This window comes from Taudactylus pleione, unplaced genomic scaffold (genome assembly GCF_031769625.1).
Source record: "Taudactylus pleione unplaced genomic scaffold, aTauple2 ptg000762l, whole genome shotgun sequence".
In the NCBI taxonomy this organism is placed as follows: domain Eukaryota; kingdom Metazoa; phylum Chordata; class Amphibia; order Anura; family Myobatrachidae; genus Taudactylus; species Taudactylus pleione.
Window position 1 is genome coordinate 647,127 of NW_028285164.1, and position 22,013 is coordinate 669,139.

Below are 22,013 nucleotides of genomic sequence, written 5' to 3' on the forward strand. Positions count from 1 at the left end.
GTACTTTATCTCCGTCAATTTTATCTCCAGCCAAGGCTTAGTAAATAGACACCTAAGCATGCTATGACAGTGCTGACATATACATTCTACATTCTACACTGAGGAGACGTGAATTAGCAGCAGGGTTTTAGATCCTACCCCAGAAATCCAGGGATTGGCCCCTGCTCTGAGACATAAAAGGGTTAATTGTTTTCCTGTTGCATTTCTCCTCCCCCTGGATGTGGTTACATCCAGTCTGGACATTCCCCAAACTTAATCCCCAATCTGTATAATTCCGTGTATATCCCTCTGTGTGAAAAGCGACGTGTACCAAAGTCCCTGCTGCACTCAACTCCAGCGTGTTACCTGTGACTGCGGCAGATACTGTCCTATATCTCAGGTAGCACCTTATAGGGAGAGCTCAGGTGCCTGAGGAAGGTAAAGGGCCGCAAACCGAGCCGCAGGTCTGCGTAGAGCTTCCCGGAGGCCTGAGCCGTACACCCTGCACTCTCACAGACCCGTCGCCTCTGCAATCGCTGGCCAGGTAAGTCTGACTGTAATCCCCTTCATAATTATGGGGAAGGGCAGAGCTGGATCTAGACCTCAGGGGGCCCTAGGCAAGACACCGGTTTGGGCCCCCCTCCCTTAAACAATCCTGTGTATATATTACAATAGGTTTCGCTGGAGTAAGATACACACATTATATTATATACACACATCTTCATATATATATTTGTGTATCTTGCTCCAGCGACACCTACTGTAATATATGCACAATTACAGTAGTTGTTACTAGATCGCATTATATATTGCAATGTACTAGGGGGACAAACAGGGAGACAGGAGGAAAGGGGGAGATATAGGGCAAGAAGGGAAGAAAGGGGGACGGACAGAGCAAGATGGGAGGAAATGGGGACGGACAGAGGGAATGGGAAAAAATTGGGAGGAACAGAGAGGACGGGAGGAAAAGGGGAGGGACAGAGGGGACGGCAGGAAAAGGGGAGGGACAGAAGGGACGGCAGGAAAAGGGGAGGAACAGAGGGGACCTGAAGGAAAAGGGGAGGAACAGAGGGGATGGCAGGAAAAGGGGAGGAACAGAGGGGACCTGAAGGAAAAGGGGAGGAACAGAGGGGATGGCAGGAAAAGGGGAGGAACAGAAGGGACGGCAGGAAAAGGGGCGGAACAGAGGGGACCTGAAGGAAAAGGGGAGGAACAGAGGGGACGGCAGGAAAAGGGGAGGAACAGAGGGGACCTGAAGGAAAAGGGGAGGAACAGAGGGGACCTGAAGGAAAAGGGGAGGAACAGAGGGGACGGCAGGAAAAGGGGAGGAACAGAAGGGACGGCAGGAAAAGGGGCAGAACAGAGGGGACCTGAAGGAAAAGGGGAGGAACAGAGGGGACGGCAGGAAAAGGGGAGGAACAGAGGGAACGGCAGGAAAAGGGGAGGGACAGAGGGGACGGCAGGAAAAGGGGAGGGACAGAGGGGACGGCAGGAAAAGGGGAGGAACAGAGGGGACGGCAGGAAAAGGGGAGGGACAGAGGGGACGGCAGGAAAAGGGGAGGAACAGAGGGGATGGCAGGAAAAGGGGAGGAACAGGGGATGGCAGGAAAAGGGGAGGAACAGAGGGGACGGCAGGAAAAGGGGAGGGACAGAGGGGACGGCAGGAAAAGGGGAGGAACAGAGGGGACGGCAGGAAAAGGGGAGGGACAGAGGGGACGGCAGGAAAAGGGGAGGAACAGAGGGGACGGCAGGAAAAGGGGAGGAACAGGGGACGGCAGGAAAAGGGGAGGAACAGAGGGGACGGCAGGAAAAGGGGAGGGACAGAGGGGACGGCAGGAAAAGGGGAGGAACAGAGGGGACGGGAGGAAAAGGGGAGGAACAGAGGGGACGGCAGGGAAAGGGGAGGGACAGAGGGGACGGGAGGAAATGGGGAGGGACAGGGGACGGGAGGAAATGGGGAGGGACAGAGGGGATGGCAGGAAAAGGGGAAGAATATTGTAAGACAGAAGGAAAGAGGGAGACAAGAGAAGGTGGAGGAACAGACAAGAAAATAAACACATACACAATAGCTAGTGACATATATATATTAGGGGTGTGCACCGGACACTTTTCGTGTTTTGTGTTTTGGTTTTGGATCTGGATCTTTCTTCGTGTTTTGGATCTGGATTGGTTTTGCCAAAACCACCCTTCCGTGTTTTGGGTTCTGGGTTTTGTGTTTTGGATCTGGATTTTTTCTTAAAAAATAAAAAAAACCCGCTAAAATCACATAAATGGGCCTTTTTTTGTTCCTACGCTATTAATAACCCCAATAACATTAATTTCCACTCATTTCCACTCTATTCTGAACACCTCACACCTCACAATATTGTTTTTAGGCCAAAAGGTTGTACCGAGGAAGCTGGATGACTATGCTAAGCGACACAAGGGGGCGGCACAAACACGTGGCCCATCTAGGAGTGGCACTGCAGTGGCAGACAGGAAGCCAATCAGCGTTATGGTGCCCATTTGCATGTAGCACGAACCCGGGAGATCCGTGCTACATGCATCTGTGTGATTGGCACAGAGCAATGACAGGTCCGTGAGACCCGTCTGTGCTGCTGTGGTAAAAAAAAAAAAAAAAAACCTGTGTAAAAAAAGAAAAAAATGGCGTGCACCCCCCCAAAAAAGAGCAACCAGCCCCGGGCATTAGTAACCCAGTGCTGGGTGTGCTTAAATACAGGGGACAAACGACGTAGGGGTCCCCTGTACTTAAGCACAACCAGCACCGGGCTAGTCAGAACCAGCGCTGGTTGCCAAAATACGGGGGACAAACGACGTAGGGGTCCCCTGTATTCTGCGCAACCAGCTCTGGGCTCTGATCCGGTCCTGGTTCTGGAAATATAGGGGACAAAAAATGAGTAGGGTTCCCCTGTATGTTCCAGAACCAGCACTGGACTTTTTCTAGCGGGGGGCTGATGCCACAGCCAGGGGAGCCCTTTCACCGGGCCCCCCAGCCGCAGCATCAACCCTGACCGCTAGTCAGCCCAGGCCGGGGATCCCTGGAGAGCTGGGGACCCCCCCAATAAAGGGGTCACCCTCTCCAGGGCACCCCAGGCCCAGGCTGATAGCCCGGGGCTATCCCCGCCACCCCTGGTGGCGGTGGGTGGCGAGTTGATTGTGTGGTGTGGTGTAAATAAAGAATATCAAACATTGTCTTTACAAGTAGAACTGCAAGTCCCAGCTAGCCTGCCCCGCATGCTGGTACTTGGAGAACCACAAGTACCAGCATGCAGGGCATTAAGGGCCCACTAGTACCTGTAGTTCACCTGTAAAAAAAATGTTTAAAAAAACACAGGACACACACACCGTGACAGTATAAGTTTATTAAACATACATACACACACACACACATGTACACATACTCACCTATGTAACCTGTAGCATCGGTCCACTTGTCCGGTAAAGTATCCCTAGGGGACCTGTGAAAAAAAACATACTCACCATCTCCTATGCGAGGTTCTGTCCTCTTCGTTCCAAAGTAGGCATCCCCGGACTTGGCAAAAAAAAAAAACGAAAACGCGATCCACGAACTTAGTACCGTTCTATAGAACGGTACTTCCCGAATGAGAGCTTAGCGGCGGGGTATCACCATGGAAACCCCGCTGCTAAGCGTTCATTGGCTGAGAGAGGTCATCTCCCGTCTCTCAGCCAATGAACGGCTCCCTCCATTGTAGTCAATGGTGGGAACCGCAGGGTAAACTTTAATAACCTTGCGGCTCCCAGCATTGACTACAATGGAGGGAGCCGTTCATTGGCTGAGAGAGACGGGAGATGGCCTCTCTCAGCCAATGAACGCTTAGCAGCGGGGTTTCCATGGTGATACCCCGCCGCTAAGCTCTCATTCGGGAAGTACCGTTCTATAGAACGGTACTAAGTTCGTGGATCGCGTTTTCGTTTTTTTTTTTTTTGCCAAGTCCGGGGATGCCTACTTTGGAACGAAGAGGACAGAACCTCGCATAGGAGATGGTGAGTATGTTTTTTTTCACAGGTCCCCTATGGATACTTTACCGGACAAGTGGACCGATGCTACAGGGTTACATAGGTGAGTATGTGTACATGTGTGTGTGTGTGTGTGTGTGTATGTATGTTTAATAAACTTATACTGTCACGGTGTGTGTGTCCTGTGTTTTTTTTAAACATTTTTTTACAGGTGAACTACAGGTACTAGTGGGCCCTTAATGCCCTGCATGCTGGTACTTGTGGTTCTCCAAGTACCAGCATGCGGGGCAGGCTTGCTGGGACTTGCAGTTCTACTTGTAAAGACAATGTTTGATATTCTTTATTTACACCACACCACACAATCAACCCGCCACCCACCGCCACCAGGGGTGGCGGGGATAGCCCCGGGCTATCAGCCTGGGCCTGGGGTGCCCTGGAGAGGGTGACCCCTTTATTGGGGGGGTCCCCAGCTCTCCAGGGATCCCCGGCCTGGGCTGACTAGCGGTCAGGGCTGATGCTGCGGCTGGGGGGCCCGGTGAAAGGGCTCCCCTGGCTGTGGCATCAGCCCCCCGCTAGAAAAAGTCCAGTGCTGGTTCTGGAACATACAGGGGAACCCTACTCATTTTTTTCCCCTGTATTTCCAGAACCAGGACCGGATCAGAGCCCAGAGCTGGTTGCGCAGAATACGGGGGACCCCTACGTCGTTTGTCCCCCGTATTTTGGCAACCAGCTCTGGTTCTGACTAGCCCGGTGCTGGTTGTGTTTAAGTACAGGGGACCCCTATGTCGTTTGTCCCCTGTATTTAAGCACACCCAGCACTGGGTCACTAATGCCCGGGGCTGGTTGCTCTTTTTTTGGGGGGGAGGACGCCATTTTTTTCTCTTTTTACACAGGTTTTTTTTTTTTTATTTACCACAGCAGCACAGACGGGTCTCACGGACCCGTTAGTGCTCTGTGTCAATGACACAGATGCAAGTAGCACGGATCTCCTGGTCCGTGCGTGCATCTGTGTCATTGAAATACACAGCAGCACAGACGGGTCTCACTGACCCATCTGTGCTCTGTGTCACTGTCAATCACACAGATGCATGTAGCACGGATCTCACGAGTCCGTGCTACATGCAAATGAGCACCATAATGCTGATTGGCTGAGAGCCGTGACAGACGGCTCTGTCAGCCAATCAGCACTTTGCCCATTAAAGGCAAAGGCATTTTTTTTTAAATGGCCGCTCGAGGCAAAACCTCGAGATCCGACAGCAGATCTCGAGGTTTTGCCTCGGGAGAGGGATCCGGGGCAGACAGGGAGATCCGAGCTTGGGCTCGGATCGCCCCGGATCCCCGAAGTTCGGGTGGGTTCGGTTCTCAGGGAACCGAACCCGCTCATCCCTACTATATATATATATATATATATATTAGTTTACACACATACAGTAAAGAGCAGGTGTGTTATTTAACTCTGTAAAAAAAATGAAGTTAAACTTACCCAGTCTAGAGTGGCATGCTGTCTTCATAGGCAGAACACCAGTGTCCAGTGCAATCATCCCATGGAGCTCACTTGGGGGGTGTAAATTTCCTGCGGTTCCCAGTAGAGGCTGGCTGCAATGCACACTGCGGAGAGGGGGGCTGCACTGTGATTAGGGGGGGAGAGGGCTGCACTCACTGTGACTGCGGGGGGGGTTTCAGACTAGGGTAAATTTATTAAGGATCGTGTTGGTTCCGATTTGCATTCTGGGGTGAAAATTTTACTTTTTTGCAAATCGTGAATTTACTATCATGGGTGATTTCTTCATCTTTTGGGGTTGAAATCGGGTTGTTTAATGCTGCAAAATCGGCCGTTTTGAACAAAAGAAATGATATCACCATTGGCTCAATTCGGAGGTACTTTTCCCTTATTTCAGTCGGACGTTTTACACTCAAATCGGGAGCTCAATAGAAGTTTTAAATGCACCAACTCCTGAGCTGCGAGAGGCCATCCAACATACACAAATCAGTGTGAGAGAGCACTGCCTCAGGACTTGTGTTTACAGTTTTAAATATATACAGGGTATAGCTATATACACACACATATACACAGTATACAGTATATTTATATGTGTGTCCAAGTGACAAATACAAAGAGTACAAATAAGAAAAAATTTAGGGGGCTTGTATGGGGCAAGTAAATTACGCACAGATGTTTAACCCGCCGGGGATCCAGCGTAGCCTTCCAGCTTTCTGGGCACTATTGCTGGGTTTTTCCTCACTTGATAAAACGTCTAATTCCGTCGTCCCCATAGTGGTCTATGTGAATGAAGCTACAGTCGGCAGAGAGTCTATTTTTTGGCAGTTTTGCGTTAAAATAGTCTCTTCACTGCTTCCAAAACAGCCCCTACTGCCTGTGTTTTGCCTATACATTCTACATCGTTTTATTATGCATTATTTATAAAGTGCTGACATCTCATGCAGCACTATACATTGAGGGGGATCATGGCACAAACCATTGACATACTGTGACATGATGAAATAGAAAGTACAATGGACCTACCCAGGTAAGCTTACAATCTATTCCAAGGGGTACATTTACCAAGTGTCGCTTTTGGTTCTAATCCAAAACTGACGGTTAGCGACCTACATCAACTGCATGGTGATGTGTAATAAAACTAATATTTTTACATCCGTTGTGTTTCAGCTTCAATTGAAACCAGATCTTGGCCAGGATTTACGAAGCAGCGGCTTCTGTAAGCCACTGAGTCCTGGCGGCTTGCTGTTGAATATTTAAAACGGCACTCGGCGTCAGTGTAAAGCACGCTGGGCTTTACACTGACTCCGGGTGCCGTTTTAAATATTCACCTGAAACCCGCCGGGACGCAGCGGCTTACAGAAGCCGCTGCTTCGTAAATCCTGGCCGTCGAGTCAGACGTATTTATTTGCAACTCTAAAGTCTGTTGGTTTTGATATTTCAGTTCAAAACCAAAGGCAAGTACAAGTAAAAAAACTACGGCAACCCTCACCCCCCAAACAACAGACATGCATGTGTCAGGCAAGTTTGGGAGAAGCACTGCACAGATCATTATGACCTGTGCAGGCTTCATTAGGTTAAAATGTTAAAAGTGTTACATATTTTTTTTTTTTTTAAATGCATTGTTTCCCCCCCTTCCTCAATCAGTAACCAGCTCCGGACCTGTATTGGAAAATTGGGGGGGGGGGGGGGGGGAAACGGCATGTGTTTACCCAACTATTTTCCAATAGGGGGATACCAAAGCAGGGAGACGTACATCATCTCTTTGAATTCCTGGGAAAGTGGCAAAAACTAAATGGTATCCCCCCTCCAAAGGATCAACTATCCCAGGGGTACTCCTCACATCCCTGGTGGCGGTAGATGCGGGGTTAATACTAATAAAGTTGATTATATTGTTCATTATTGGGAGAATACAAATATCAGCCAGCCAGGCATGACAGCACTTGTGGAACAAGAAGTGCCAGCATGCACTGACATTAAAGGCCCATTAGCACCTGTAGTCCACCTGTAAAGAAAATATTAAAATAACCACAGTACTAGCACACCGATGGTGGTAATCTTTTATTACAAACAAAATACACCCACAAATTACAAATCCGCGGATGGCCTCCTCTGCGGTCCATGTAGGCATCCAATGGTCTTTGTAAAATAAAACATGAGAGGTATCTGCCATAGCAGCCGTCTGCTCTCAGCCAATCAGTGCTGCACCCTACATTTTATGAAAGTGTCCCTGAATGACCTGTCAGTTCAGGTTTAGCATGGCGTGTCCGTGGGGCACCTCTAGTTTTTGTATTTTACCAAGACCATTCCGTGCCTACATGGACTGAAGAAGAGGCCACCCAAGGATTTGGTATGTATGCAGTTGGGTTGTTTAGGATGTCTGTGTGCGTGTGGAAGGGCAGTGGTTCCTGAACTCGATCCTAAAGTCGAGGCTTTGAGTATATCCATGTTTAAGTACAGGTGACTTAATTAGCACCTCAGTCAGATTGATTATACCATCTGTGCACAAACATGGATATACTTAAAACCTGAACTTTTAAGACACCTTGAGGACTGAGTATGGGTATCCCTGTGGTGGGGAATACAGATGGTAAGCTCAACTAGGTCAGGGACTGATGTGATTGACCAAATATTCTTTGTAAAGACCTGCGGACTATGGGCCTGATTCAGAGCCACTCGCGAGCGCATATCGCTCGCAAGCGGCTCGATGTTTGTAATCTGCACTTGCGCCGCATCCGGCGTGCACATGCACGAGCCCCGTCAAGCGACTGAAGTTCAGTCACTACGGGGCTCGCTACAAGACGGGGCGGCTGTCGATGGTGAGTGACAGGTTGCCCCATTTTGTAGGCGGGTAGGGGGAGTGGTTGGCCAAAAGCAGGTATATATGCTAATAGAATTTCAGAGATATTGGTTGCATGCATTTGAAAATACATGGGAAGCTGCTAGGCCTCGTCACAGCTTCTCTGTTACTAGCAGTCCCTAACACTAAGGCGTTCACGTCCGGGGCACAGAGCACCCCAAATCTCATCCAGCCCAGGACCCCCCCAGGGCATCACACGAAAAATGGAAAGAGAGTGACAGTGCAGTGTAAAGTATAGATGTGTGCAAGTAATTACTAAGTGTTAAGGGGTTAAAATATATGTGAAAAATTACATGAATAATAAACAAACATAAAAAGGTGATGTGAAAAGTAACTATGGGCCTGATTCAGACCCACTCGCTAGCGGCTGTCCGCTCGCAAGTGGGTCGATGTTATGGACTGAGCATGCGCACGACGGAGGGAGCTCCGTCGTGCGCATGCGCCAGACGCGACGAGCGAAGGAAAGTCCTTCGCTCGTTGTGTCCGATCAAAGGGGGCGTGCTGTCAATGTTGATTGACAGCACGCCCCCTTTGGTGGGTGTGCCGGGGGCGTGCCTCCCTGATGGGGGCGTTCCCACGGGAACGCCTCCCGTCAGAAGCCGGCCCACTGACATCACTAGTGATGTCAGTGGGAGTGATTTTGGCTCTGATAGAGCCAATATCACTACGGAGCTTGCGGTTGAAAACCTCAACCGCAGGCTCCGGCTCGCAAATTCGATGGTCGCGATGGTCTCGACCATCGCGACCATCACAATGCACGCTCGTATAGCCTGTGGGTGGTGACCCACAGCTATACAAGCGTCCAGGAGGACGCTCCATGAAAATGGAGCCCGGCCCTCATTCAGAGCGTGCGCTCTGCTCAGAGCGTACGGCTCTGAATGAGGGCCTATGTGTATTAAGTGGTGATGCCCTGAGGAGGCCCAGCCAACGCCCAAACGCTCAACCCAAATGTAATGTATGCCAATTAAAGCCTCATATTAAAGGCACACATATATTTTTTTGGCAAATGTAAGGCCTGATGATAAAGGCACATACCTAAATGCATCTGAATTGAGAGCCAGCTTACCTGGGAGTCACCCCTGGGAACTCCAACTAGCACTACTAGAACCAGCATGCCCATGTTATTCGTGGTGCTCTGTGCCCCGGACGTGAACCTTTTAATGTTAGGGACTGCTAGTGATAGAGAAGCCGTGACGATGCCTAGCAGCTTCCCATGTGTTTGCAAATGCATGCAACCAAAATCTCTGAAATTGTATTACCATATAGTGTTCATATATTGTTGCTAGTATACTTCAGTGTGCTGAGGAACAGCAGGGGGTTAAACCCCCCTCTCTTTTCTACTTGGTATGAGCCCTCCCTTTCATGCACCTGAAAAAAGTACTACCAGATTGATTGAGCAGCTGCCATTTTTTTGTTTGAAATAAAGAATTCTGCCTACCTTTAGCCTCAAGATTTTCTTAGTTAATAGTTATTCTTGTCTGCCACCTGTCCTGACTTTTGCCAGTTACTGTGTATTACTGTATACTGCCAGCCTTGACGTCAGCTTATGACCTCACTATTCTGTTAGTGACTGTACCTGACTATTCTTCACTGTACTCTTGTAGGAGGAAAAGAGAACAGTACAGGGGGAGAGAGACATGTACAGAGCACACACCAGTCTCCTGCTCTAACCCCTGATCATTAGTGTGTAGTAAGTGGTGTGATATCCAGGCTGCTGTGTGACCTGTCCTGGCTACTGACACAGTGCAGGGGGGAGAGAGACCTGTACAGAGCACACACCAGTCTCCTGCTCTAACCCCTGAGTATTAGTGTGTAGTAAGTGGTGTGAGATCCCAGCTGCTGTGTGACCTGTCCTGGCTACTGACACAGTGCAGGGAGGAGAGAGACCTGTACAGAGCACACACCAGTCTCCTGCTCTAACCCCTCAACATTAGTGTGTAGTAAGTGGTGTGATATCCTGGCTGCTGTGTGACCTGTCCTGGCTACTGACACAGTGCAGGGGGGAGAGAGACCTGTACAGAGCACACACCAGTCTCCTGCTCTAACCCCTGAGTATTAGTGTGTAGTAAGTGGTGTGAGATCCTGGCTGCTGTGTGACCTGTCCTGGCTACTGACACAGTGCAGGGGGGAGAGAGACCTGTACAGAGCACACACCAGTCTCCTGCTCTAACCCCTGAGCATTAGTGTGTAGTAAGTGGTGTGAGATCCTGGCTGCTGTGTGACCTGTCCTGGCTACTGACACAGTGCAGGGGGGAGAGAGACCTGTACAGAGCACACACCAGTCTCCTGCTCTAACCCCTGAGTATTAGTGTGAAGTAGGTGGTGTGAGACCCCGGCTGCTGTGTGACCTGTCCTGGTTACTGACACAGTGCAGGGAGGAGAGAGACCTGTACAGAGCACACACCAGTCTCCTGCTCTAACCCCTGAGTATTAGTGTATAGTAAGTGGTGTGATATCCCGGCTGCTGTGTGACCTGTCCTGGCTACTGACACAGTGCAGGGAGGAGAGAGACCTGTACAGAGCACACACCAGTCTCCTGCTCTAACCCCTGAGTATTAGTGTATAGTAAGTGGTGTGATATCCCGGCTGCTGTGTGACCTGTCCTGGTTACTGACACAGTGCAGGGAGGAGAGAGACCTGTACAGAGCACACACCAGTCTCCTGCTCTAACCCCTGAGTATTAGTGTGTAGTAAGTGGTGAGATATCCTGGCTGCTGTGAGACCTGTCCTGGATACTGACATAGTGCAGGGAGGAGAGAGACCTGTACAGAGCACAGACCAGTCTCCTACTCTAACCCCTGAGCATTAGTGTGTAGTAAGTGGTGTGAGATCCTGGCTGCTGTGTGACCTGTCCTGGATACTGACATAGTGCAGGGAGGAGAGAGACCTGTACAGAGCACAGACCAGTCTCCTACTCTAACCCCTGAGCATTAGTGTGTAGTAAGTGGTGTGAGATCCTGGCTGCTGTGTGACCTGTCCTGGATACTGACACAGTGCAGGGGGGAGAGAGACCTGTACAGAGCACACACCAGTCTCCTGCTCTAACCCCTGAGTATTAGTGTGAAGTAGGTGGTGTGAGACCCCGGCTGCTGTGTGACCTGTCCTGGTTACTGACACAGTGCAGGGAGGAGAGAGACCTGTACAGAGCACACACCAGTCTCCTGCTCTAACCCCTGAGTATTAGTGTATAGTAAGTGGTGTGATATCCCGGCTGCTGTGTGACCTGTCCTGGCTACTGACACAGTGCAGGGAGGAGAGAGACCTGTACAGAGCACACACCAGTCTCCTGCTCTAACCCCTGAGTATTAGTGTGTAGTAAGTGGTGTAAGATCCCGGCTGCTGTGTGACCTGTCCTGGCTACTGACACAGTGCAGGGAGGAGAGAGACCTGTACAGAGCACACACCAGTCTCCTGCTCTAACCCCTGAGCATTAGTGTGTAGTAAGTGGTGTGAGATCCCGGCTGCTGTGTGACCTGTCCTGGCTACTGACACAGTGCAGGGAGTGGAAACTTGTACAGAGCACACACCAGTCTCCTGCTCTAACCCCTGAGTATTAGTGTGTAGTAAGTGGTGTGATATCCCGGCTGCTGTGTGACCTGTCCTGGCTACTGACACAGTGCAGGGGGGAGAGAGACCTGTACAGGGCACACACCAGTCTCCTGCTCTAACCCCTGAGTATTAGTGTGTAGTAAGTGATGTGATATCCCGGCTGCTGTGTGACCTGTCCTGGCTACTGACACAGTGCAGGGGGGAGAGATACCTTTACAGGGCACACACCAGTCTCCTGCTCTATACCCTGAGCATTAGTGTGTAGTAATTGGTGTGATATCCCGGCTGCTGTGTGACCTGTCCTGGCTACTGACACAGTGCAGGGGGGAGAGAGACCTGTACAGGGTACACACCAGTCTCCTGCTCTAACCCCTGAGCAGTAGTGTGTAGTAAATGGTGTGATATCCCGGCTGCTGTGTGACCTGTCCTGGCTACTGACACAGTGCAGGGAGGAGAGAGACCTGTACAGAACACACCAGTCTCCTGCTCTAACCCCTGAGCATTAGTGTGTAGTAAATGGTGTGATATCCCGGCTGCTGTGTGACCTGTCCTGGCTACTGACACAGTGCAGGGAGGAGAGAGACCTGTACAGACCACACACCAGTCTCCTGCTCTAACCCCTGAGCATTAGTGTGTAGTAAGTGGTGTGATATCCCGGCTGCTGTGTGACCTGTCCTGGCTACTGACACAGTGCAGGGAGGAGAGAGACCTGTACAGACCACACACCAGTCTCCTGCTCTAACCCCTGAGCATTAGTGTGTAGTAAGTTGTGTGATATCCCGGCTGCTGTGTGACCTGTCCTGGTTACTGACACAGTGCAGGGAGGAGAGAGACCTCTACAGAACACACCAGTCTCCTGCTCTAACCCCTGAGCATTAGTGTGTAGTAAGTGGTGTGAGATCCCGGCTGCTGTGTGACCTGTCCTGGCTACTGACACAGTGCAGGGAGGAGAGAGACCTGTACAGAGCACACACCAGTCTCCTGCTCTAACCCCAGAGTATTAGTGTGTAGTAAGTGGTTTGAGATCCCGGCTGCTGTGTGACCTGTCCTGGCTACTGACACAGTGCAGGGAGGAGAGAGACCTGTACAGAGCACACACCAGTCTCCTGCTCTAACCCCTGAGTTCTAGTGTGTAGTAAGTGGTGTGAGATCCCGGCTGCTGTGTGACCTGTCCTGGCTACTGACACAGTGCAGGGAGGAGAGAGACCTGTACAGAGCACACAGCAGTCTCCTGCTCTAACCCCAGAGTATTAGTGTGTAGTAAGTGGTTTGAGATCCCGGCTGCTGTGTGACCTGTCCTGGCTACTGACACAGTGCAGGGAGGAGAGAGACCTGTACAGAGCACACACCAGTCTCCTGCTCTAACCCCTGAGTTCTAGTGTGTAGTAAGTGGTGTGAGATCCCGGCTGCTGTGTGACCTGTCCTGGCTACTGACACAGTGTAGGGAGGAGAGAGACCTGTACAGAGCACACAGCAGTCTCCTGCTCTAACCCCAGAGTATTAGTGTGTAGTAAGTGGTGTGAGATCCCGGCTGCTGTGTGACCTGTCCTGGCTACTGACACAGTGCAGGGAGGAGAGAGACCTGTACAGAGCACACACCAGTCTCCTGCTCTATCCCCTGAGGATTAGTGTGTAGTAAGTTGTGTGAGATCCCAGCTGCTGTGTGACCTATCCTGGCTACTGACACAGTGCAGGGGGGAGAGAGACCTGTACAGGGCTCACACCAGTCTCCTGCTCTAACCCCTGAGCATTAGTGTGTAGTAAGTGGTGTGAGATCCCGGCTGCTGTGTGACCTGTCCTGGCTACTGACACAGTGCAGGGAGGTGAAACTTGTACAGAGCACACAGCAGTCTCCTGCTCTAACCCCTGAGTATTAGTGTGTAGTAAGTGGTGTGATATCCCGGCTGCTGTGTGACCTGTCCTGGCTACTGACACAGTGCAGGGGGGAGAGAGACCTGTACAGGGCACACACCAGTCTCCTGCTCTAACCCTTGAGTATTAGTGTGTAGTAAGTGGTGTGAGATCCCGGCTGCTGTGTGACCTGTCCTGGCTACTGACACAGTGCAGGGAGGAGAGAGACCTGTACAGAGCACACAGCAGTCTCCTGCTCTAACCCCAGAGTATTAGTGTGTAGTAAGTGGGAACGCCTACCGTCTGAGTCCGGTCCCACTGACATCAGTAGTTATGTCAGTGGGAGTGATTTTGGCTCTGATAGAGCCAAAATCACTCCAGGGCTTGCGGCAGCGAGACCCTACCGCAGGGTCTCGTCGCAAGCCCGATGGTCACGATGGTCTTGACCATCGCGACCATCATCAGGGACGCTCGCTATAGCTGTGGGTGGTAACCCACAGCTATGCGAGCGTCCATGAGGCCGCTCCAAGAACAGGTAGGAGGGCCCTGATTCAGAGCGAGCGTTCTGGTTAGAGCGTTCGGCCCTGAATCAGGCCCAGAGCAAACAACAGCAGAGAGGAACAATTTACCTCTCACATTTCACTATATTTCTCTCTTCCATATTCTATTTTTTCCAATAAAATACATGAATCTTGCTAACATAAGGGCTTAATACAATCTTCTTCCTTTGTGATGTTGAGTGCAGTAACAAAGATCGGCTTTGAACCCATTTAATGATCTTTCATTTTAGCTGACTGTTGTACCAAAGTGCGTGTGACCTGGAAACATGGAATGTCGAGCCCCAGCTAAATTGGTGAGCGGGATGCCTATCCTCGGACCCTTTGCAAAAAACTGGGAGAATGTCCAGGTTTTCCAGGCCAGAGAAGATGATCTGCTGATAGACACTTACCCTAAATCTGGTGAGCTCAGGCCCTTGTCTGCACAAAGTATAAAGTCAATGAAGAATAAATAGAGATAAATCCTTTGAACGTGATAATATTCCCAGCGTTTTGCAAATTGAATGTGACATTTTAAAAGGTAAAACTTAAAGGGTGAAGGGCAGCCAAAGTGGCTGTAGTTGCCTGCAGTTGCGGAAGCCAGATTTACTGCCTTATTCTAATGAGAGTATCCAATGAACTAATGCATGGTTTTGTGTGTGTGCAAGCAGAAACCCGTGCTGACCATTGATTTTATTTTATGCTGACTGCAGCAATTATCATTAGTATCTGCACTTGTACCAGCCCCATGCAAGTTGCAGGAGATCCATCAGAAAAAGACTTACCTCCCATGTTTACATGACTCCTAGTCTCCCATGACTAAATCAGGTTTCCATCATATTGTCACGCCCAGTAAAGCACACAGGTGTAAAGTACCCAGACATACAAGCTATTAGCGGCCTATACATGGAAAAGAGACAGCACTGCAAGTAGTGTATCAAGATAGAGGTCTCATGAAGAGGATACATTTAAGATGTTGATTATATAACACCCAGTTGAATAAATGCAGCAGTATGTGTGATTAATACACAGACAAAATGATGTCTGTCTCTCAGCTACTAATGTCTGTTTGAGTGCAAGTGGTTGATGAAGAGATTGCTACAGTAATGCTGCAGAACTTAATGACTGAGTTTGACTTCCTGATTGTGGTGTTAGAGGCAAACACAGCAAAGTTAACAACAGACACGGTCAGAGCAAAGCTATTAAAGTTTCAGGAATGTGTACCCTGCAATTCAAGTGCTGAAGCAACTGCATTACATACAAAAAGTGAAAAATTCTAAAAAATGAAATTCAAGTGTTACAATTATCACAGCAATTGAATGCAGACAAAAGATTGTAGATCCTATGCAAAACTAGAAATTTGACAGCAAAGATGAGTCAGCCCCGATTGTAACAGATAGCTGCTAAAAATATTTTTGATATATTGACTCAGGTGCAACACGACATTTCAGCTACATTGAAGAACGGTTCACCAAATGTGAGCCTATCATAATCTAAGGAATTGGCAATCAAGTCCTTTCAGTTGGGACAATTAAAGCACTCTTAAAAATTGGGACAAGAGCAAAAGTCACAGAGATCCCATATGTGCTTTATGTACCAGAAATGGGATAAAATCTTATTGCCATCAGTGTCCTAGAACAGAAAGGCCAGAGTTCACTTTGCTTAAAGAAATTACATTGTGAGAAACAGAAAAGGGACTGTCATAGCTTCAGGCACAAGATGTCATTGTATGTTCTTAATACACAGCACTGTTACACGATTATGACAACTATGTCACTGGAACTTTGGCATAGAAGATTTGGTCACCTTGGATACAACAGTGTTCAGAAGCTACAGAAATATCAGTGACTTATGCAGAGATACCTGCATGTGAAAGCTGTTTTGTGGGGAAATAAAGTCATCAGCCATTTCCAAAATCAACAAACAGAGCTACAAAACCACTTGAAATAGTTCATTTAGATGTGAGTGGATACAGATATTTTGTGACGTTTATAGATGGCTTCACAAGGATGACACATGTACTTCATCAGAGAATAATCTGAAGTTGTGAAAAAGATTGTAAATTACAAGAGACTTGTAAAAAATTAAACAGGTCACAAACTCAAGACCCTGAGATCTAATAATGATGTAGAATATCTCAACAGAGAGGTGGAACAATTTTTAAGAACATATGGAAAAAAGCATCAATTGACCATTGCCTATACTCTTGAGTAAAATTGTGTCAGTGAACAAGTAACCCATACACTAGTAGAGAGAGCAAGATGCATGCTTAAGGATGCAGGCTTAGACAAGCAGTTTTGGGAGGACGCCATGTCCACAGCAGTGTATTTCAGGAACCATTCTCCTACAGTTGCCCTAAAGGGCATAACGCCTATTAAAGCGTGGTCAAAGAGAAAATCAAGTGTAAGACATTGCAGAACCTTCGGAAGTACAGCATTATGTGCATACACCAAATGAGAAAAGATGAAAGCTGCATTCTATATCTGCAATCTTTGCTCTCTATTGCCATGAGAGCAAAGGTTACAGATTGTGGAATCCAAATACCAGAAAGCTTGTTAAGTCACAAAATTGAAGAAAAGTTGGAAGCTTATATGTAGTGTAGGGAAGTATGTGTCCTTGGACATACCAGCGGCTGAAAATATATCTAAGTCAGAGACTATCAGCGTGGAAGTTCAACCGCAGAAAAGGTGTTTCGCAAGATCAAATTTCAGAAAACCACCTCAGAAATATCAAGAGTAATTTGCAAACATTGCAGTCAGTGAATGTCAATATATCCAGAAGCCAAGACCAAAGTCTGTTTGGTGCAGAAAAGAGACTGTGCAAGATTTAAAAAACCAAAAGGGTGAAAAGCATCAAGAATTGTGATAGTTGCAGAAGTTCCAAGTTTGTGAGTCGAGAGACTGTTATTATTGCACATGCAGTCTGTACAGGAACTTTTACTACCTTCCCGAGAAGGCCAAGTTGAAGTCATGTGATGTGTTGATGCTTTTTCAAGTGAATTAATCCAACTTATTTTATAGGTCGCTACAGAAAATCTGAAATTAAATGTTTGTGTAACATTAGAAGAAGCTTGTAGCAAGGTGACACTTGTGCACTCCTCACCATGCAAACATGCTGTACACTAGGACCCAGAGTTTGCAGGGAGGTCCATCCACCAACCTGATGTATTACTGCACATGTGACTGCAGCCACCTTAGTTCTGTTTGAGAATGAAATGGTGGGAGACAGAATTCTACTTAGCTCATGAGAGACCCCAGTGTATACCTGTTTAAAGCTGTTCCAGCATCCTGCACTACTACATGTTACAGGATACACTCACCAGCTAGTCATGTTGTATGAAACCCTGCTCCGCTTAAGCTTCGCTCCATTACCAGTGAACATGTAACAGTGAGTACAGCTGTACATGCTAAATCTATTAGTAAACCAACACCAATGGTAATGGTGGAGACTGGGCTGTTCATAGTTTTAGTCATCTGCTGGTGTGTGCCTATATAAGTCTGCAATGTTAACATCTGCACGCACATTATTTCCAGTAGAGAGCACTCAATTGATTACATCATAACTCGCTGTTTATAGACCTATTATTTACACTTATGGTTACTGACAATGGCGTGTGGTGTTCTGTAGAAGAACATAGTAACTACTAATCACTATGTGTCATTTCTCAGGTACCACCTGGGTGAGTGAGATTACAGATCTGATTCTATGCGGTGGAGACATTGAGAAGACTAAAAGAGGGGCCATATATGAACGGGTGCCCTTTCTGGAATTTGCCGTTCCCAACATGTCCATAGGTAACAATAACACAATACGGTAGAACACAATATAACATTATTTAGTAGTACTTTATTATTTTGCAGTTTAAAACTGCAAATAAACCTAAAAGATAATTTCTGAAACAAAAAGGGACGCCATTTCTCAGACAGTGACTGAAAGGATGATTGTATTGGACAAAAAGCTGAAATAGTAAAGCATAGCATATTTGCAGTTTCTCTTCAGCTTGCAGCGATCTCACTGACAGAGCCCCCTGTGCATTAGCCCATCCTCCTAAACAGATATGTCTACTTTTTAGCAAAGGGATAGACCAAATGTCACAGTTACAGTTTTCTAAAACTATAAACACTTCAGTTATTCCTGGCCTATTATTCCTGGCCTAGTTTTAAAACTAATCTCGGAGAACTTTATTTGTAGTTTTACCTTTAAAACTGATGTTAATGGTGAGCACTGACTTCTACCCTCTACTACTAGAAGCAACACGAGGTGTATTTATTCCTTTTATTTGTACTTATTGTCATGTATTTTTCCACAGGTACGGAAATACTCAATGCCCTGGAGTCTCACCGACTGATAAAATCACACTTACCTGCAGATCTCCTTCCAGAGAGCTTTTGGGAAAAAAATTGCAAGGTACCGGTCAGAGGTCCGCTCTGTACTGTATCTATCTCACTTCCTACCGAGGAACCTGGTTTCCTTTCTCCAATGCAGCCTGGTTGTCTTACATGCTGTAACGCTGAGGCTTTCTCTCCTGCTCAATAGCTCAGTCTGTATCTCCTGATGCAGAGCAGGGTCCATCTCTTAGGCTGTATAGCGGAGTTATATGTGTTGATGTAGAGCTGGTCCTATATCTACTGTTACAGAGCCTCATATTCCATATTATATGTATCAGGCATCTTGTAGACGTGGTCCTCCTAAACTTATTGTACGGATTGGTCTTTCACGCTTGTGGCAATGATTCTGCTGGAAAACCTGCTCTATCACTCGTGTTATAGGTCTGAGCTTATCAGCCTTTTTATAGAGCCTAGCATATCTTCCATACTGATCTACCATCCATGCTATAGGTCTAAGCTTATCACCCTATATATAGAGCCTAGCCTATCTTCCATACTGATCTACCATCCATGCTATAGGTCTGAGCTATTCACCCTATATATAGATCCTAGCCTATCTTCCATACTGATCTACTATCCATGCTATAGGTCTGAGCTTATCACGCGATATATAGAGCCTAGCTTATCTTCCATACTGATCTACCATCTGTGCTTATCACCCTATATATAGAGCCTAGCCTATCTTCCATACTGATCTACCATCCATGCTATAGGTCTGAGCTTATCATCCTATATATAGAGCCTAGCCTATCTTCCATACTGATCTACCATCTGTGCTATAGGTCTGTGCTTATCACCCTATATATAGAGCCTAGCCTATCTTCCATACTGATCTACCATCCGTGCTATAGGTCTGTGCTTATCACGCGATATATAGAGCCTAGCCTATCTTCCATACTGATCTACCATCCATGCTATAGGTCTGAGCTATTCACCCTATATATAGAGCCTAGCATATCTTCCATACTGAGCTACCATCCATGCTATAGGTCTGAGCTATTCACCCTATATATAGAGTCTAGCCTATCTTCCATATTGATCTACCATCCATGCTATAGGTCTAAGCTTATCACCCTATATATAGAGCCTAGCCCTTCTTCCATACTGATCTACCATCCATGCTATAGGTCTGTGCTTATCACCCTATATATAGAGCCTAGCCTATCTTCCATACTGATCTACCATCCATGCTATAGGTCTGAGCTTATCACCCTATATATAGAGCCTAGCTTATCTTCCATACTGATCTACCATCCGTGCTATAGGTTTGAGCTGACCACCCTTTATATAGAGGGGAAGCCGATGGACGGAATCCCGACCGTTGGCTGCCCGACTGTCTAATCCCGGCAATGGGTCATTTTACCTACACCGGGAGCCCAACACCGGCTTGTAAATCGAAGGTTAGCCGGGCGTGGACACCCGCGGGCTTTTAGGTTTAGATTTCGTATGTATTCCCTATAGAGCCTAGCATATCTTCTGTACTGATTTACCATCCGTGCTATAGCTCAGAGTCTTGTAAGTCTTTATGTAGAGCATAGCATACAGTGGTATCTTTGGTTTATATGGGACTCTATCTCTCTTGGATGACTCCCTACCTCTCTGACCCCTTTGTCTCTTCTCATGATTTCACCTCTCCCCCTCTCTCGCTATCTGTTGGTGCTCCCCAGTGCGGTGTCCCCTGATTTTCTCCTTTTTTTTTTTTTTATTAATAACGCCGGTATGTACCTTTGAATTGCGATTATAATCGTAAAGGAAAAGCTCTTCCCAAAAGAGCTGTCCTTTGCGAAGAGGGGATTTCCGTCTTTATGACCCAGAAGTCCCACTGCGCATGCATCGTATGGGTAGGTATATGTGATAACACATATACCTATAAGTGTCTGATATGGCACCGGGTACACTTGTGTTTTTTTGTGTTGCCAAGACCAGCGCAAGGAAGGAGGTGGATTTATTTTGCAGGTACACCCACTGGAATTGTACTTGGAGAAGTGGACAGAACATCTGGCAGCAGGTAAGTATGTGTGATTGTGGTAGGTGTCTTTTGTTTCTTTCACTATTTTATTTACAACGGGGGTACAGGTGCCGGCCGTCTGCTGGCACTTGTAGTTCCACTGCCAAAGGGCAGGCACGCTGGCACCTGTAGCTCCACTGTAAAAAACAATAGTTTATCACTATTTTTACTACTATTACTCCCGTACCCACAGCCCGGGGGTGCGGGGAAGAGCCCCAGGCTTCAGCCTAAACCTGGGGTGCTCGGGAGAAGAGGGGATCCCTTTATTTGGGGGTTCCAAACCCCTGAGAACCCTGGCTTGGGCTGACCGGCTTAGGGTGATTATGCTTTGGCTGTGGAGGGTCCCCTGGCTGTGGCATTACACCCCTGATGCTGGTTTTAAAAATAGGGGGACCCCTACACAATCCCTCCCCCCTATTTTTAAAACCAGGACAGGCTCAGCAACCCAGTGCTGGTTCCTAAAATATGAGGGAAGGGAGGGGCTGGGCTGCACATCCTAATATTAAACACGATAATAGGTGCTACCATGCTGAGACCTGTAGTTCTACAGCAAAATAGAAAGGGGGGAGGAGCAGGTGCACACTATAAGCACTAAGAATATGAACAATCACAATAGCTATAATAGACTGCAATAATTAACATGGTTTTAAATGTAAGGTTTCTTAGTGCTTATAGTGTGCACCTGCTGCTCCCCACTTTCTTTTTTGCCCTAAAATATGGGCTAACCCTACTCGATTTCCCCCCTGTATATTTAGGAACCAGGACTGGCTGAGAAGTCCAGGGCTGGTTATGCTTTTTTGGGGGGAGACCCTACATCTTTTTTTTTTAACCCTTTATTGATAGGTATAACACACAAGCACTCTTCATATATCTCACTGATATGTGCAGGCTGCTTGCTCGGGGGAGTTTGGCTGAGAGAAGACACTTGCAACTCTGGTGAGAAATCTCTATCTGTTTCACCATCGGCCAACTCGATCTCAGTTAAAAACAAATTTGAGAGTATCAGAAGCACCAAATCACCCGAGTTTCCTCAATGCAGATCCAGTTTAAAAAAAAAAAAACCTCGATCAGGCTCGATTCTTAGTAAATTTACCCCTAGTTGCGTTGCGTTGCGTATAAACAGAATGGCGATCCTTGCTGATTCAGGCCCTCTGTTAACAAGTTCATTATATGCACTATCCAGAACAGGGATAGCTTTGTTCAGAGAATGAAGAATACAGTGATTTTTCAAGTGAAGAAACACACATGATGTATTGGATACAATTTCTTGCAAGTGTTTACAGATTTATGACTCTGTTGCTATTTTTTTGGATACAGTTATTGTTAATTACAGCTGACATATAGAGAACTTCTCTATTTTACACTC

At 47.5% G+C, this 22,013-nt stretch overlaps 1 protein-coding gene across 1 annotated transcript in view; it reads left to right on the top strand.

Annotated features, from left to right (window-relative positions):
- The first annotated feature begins 256 nt into the window (after nucleotides 1–256).
- The window catches only part of LOC148476876 (sulfotransferase 1 family member D1-like), a 33,815-nt gene continuing 12,058 nt past the window's right edge, over nucleotides 257–22,013 (top strand). Inside the window, exons 1-4 of the mRNA XM_088457507.1 lie at nucleotides 257–523; nucleotides 14,506–14,674; nucleotides 17,920–18,045; nucleotides 18,561–18,658. Of these exons, the coding sequence (XP_088313633.1) occupies nucleotides 14,542–14,674; nucleotides 17,920–18,045; nucleotides 18,561–18,658 (357 nt within the window). The 5' untranslated portion in view covers nucleotides 257–523; nucleotides 14,506–14,541. The remainder of the gene's footprint in view (nucleotides 524–14,505; nucleotides 14,675–17,919; nucleotides 18,046–18,560; nucleotides 18,659–22,013) is intronic.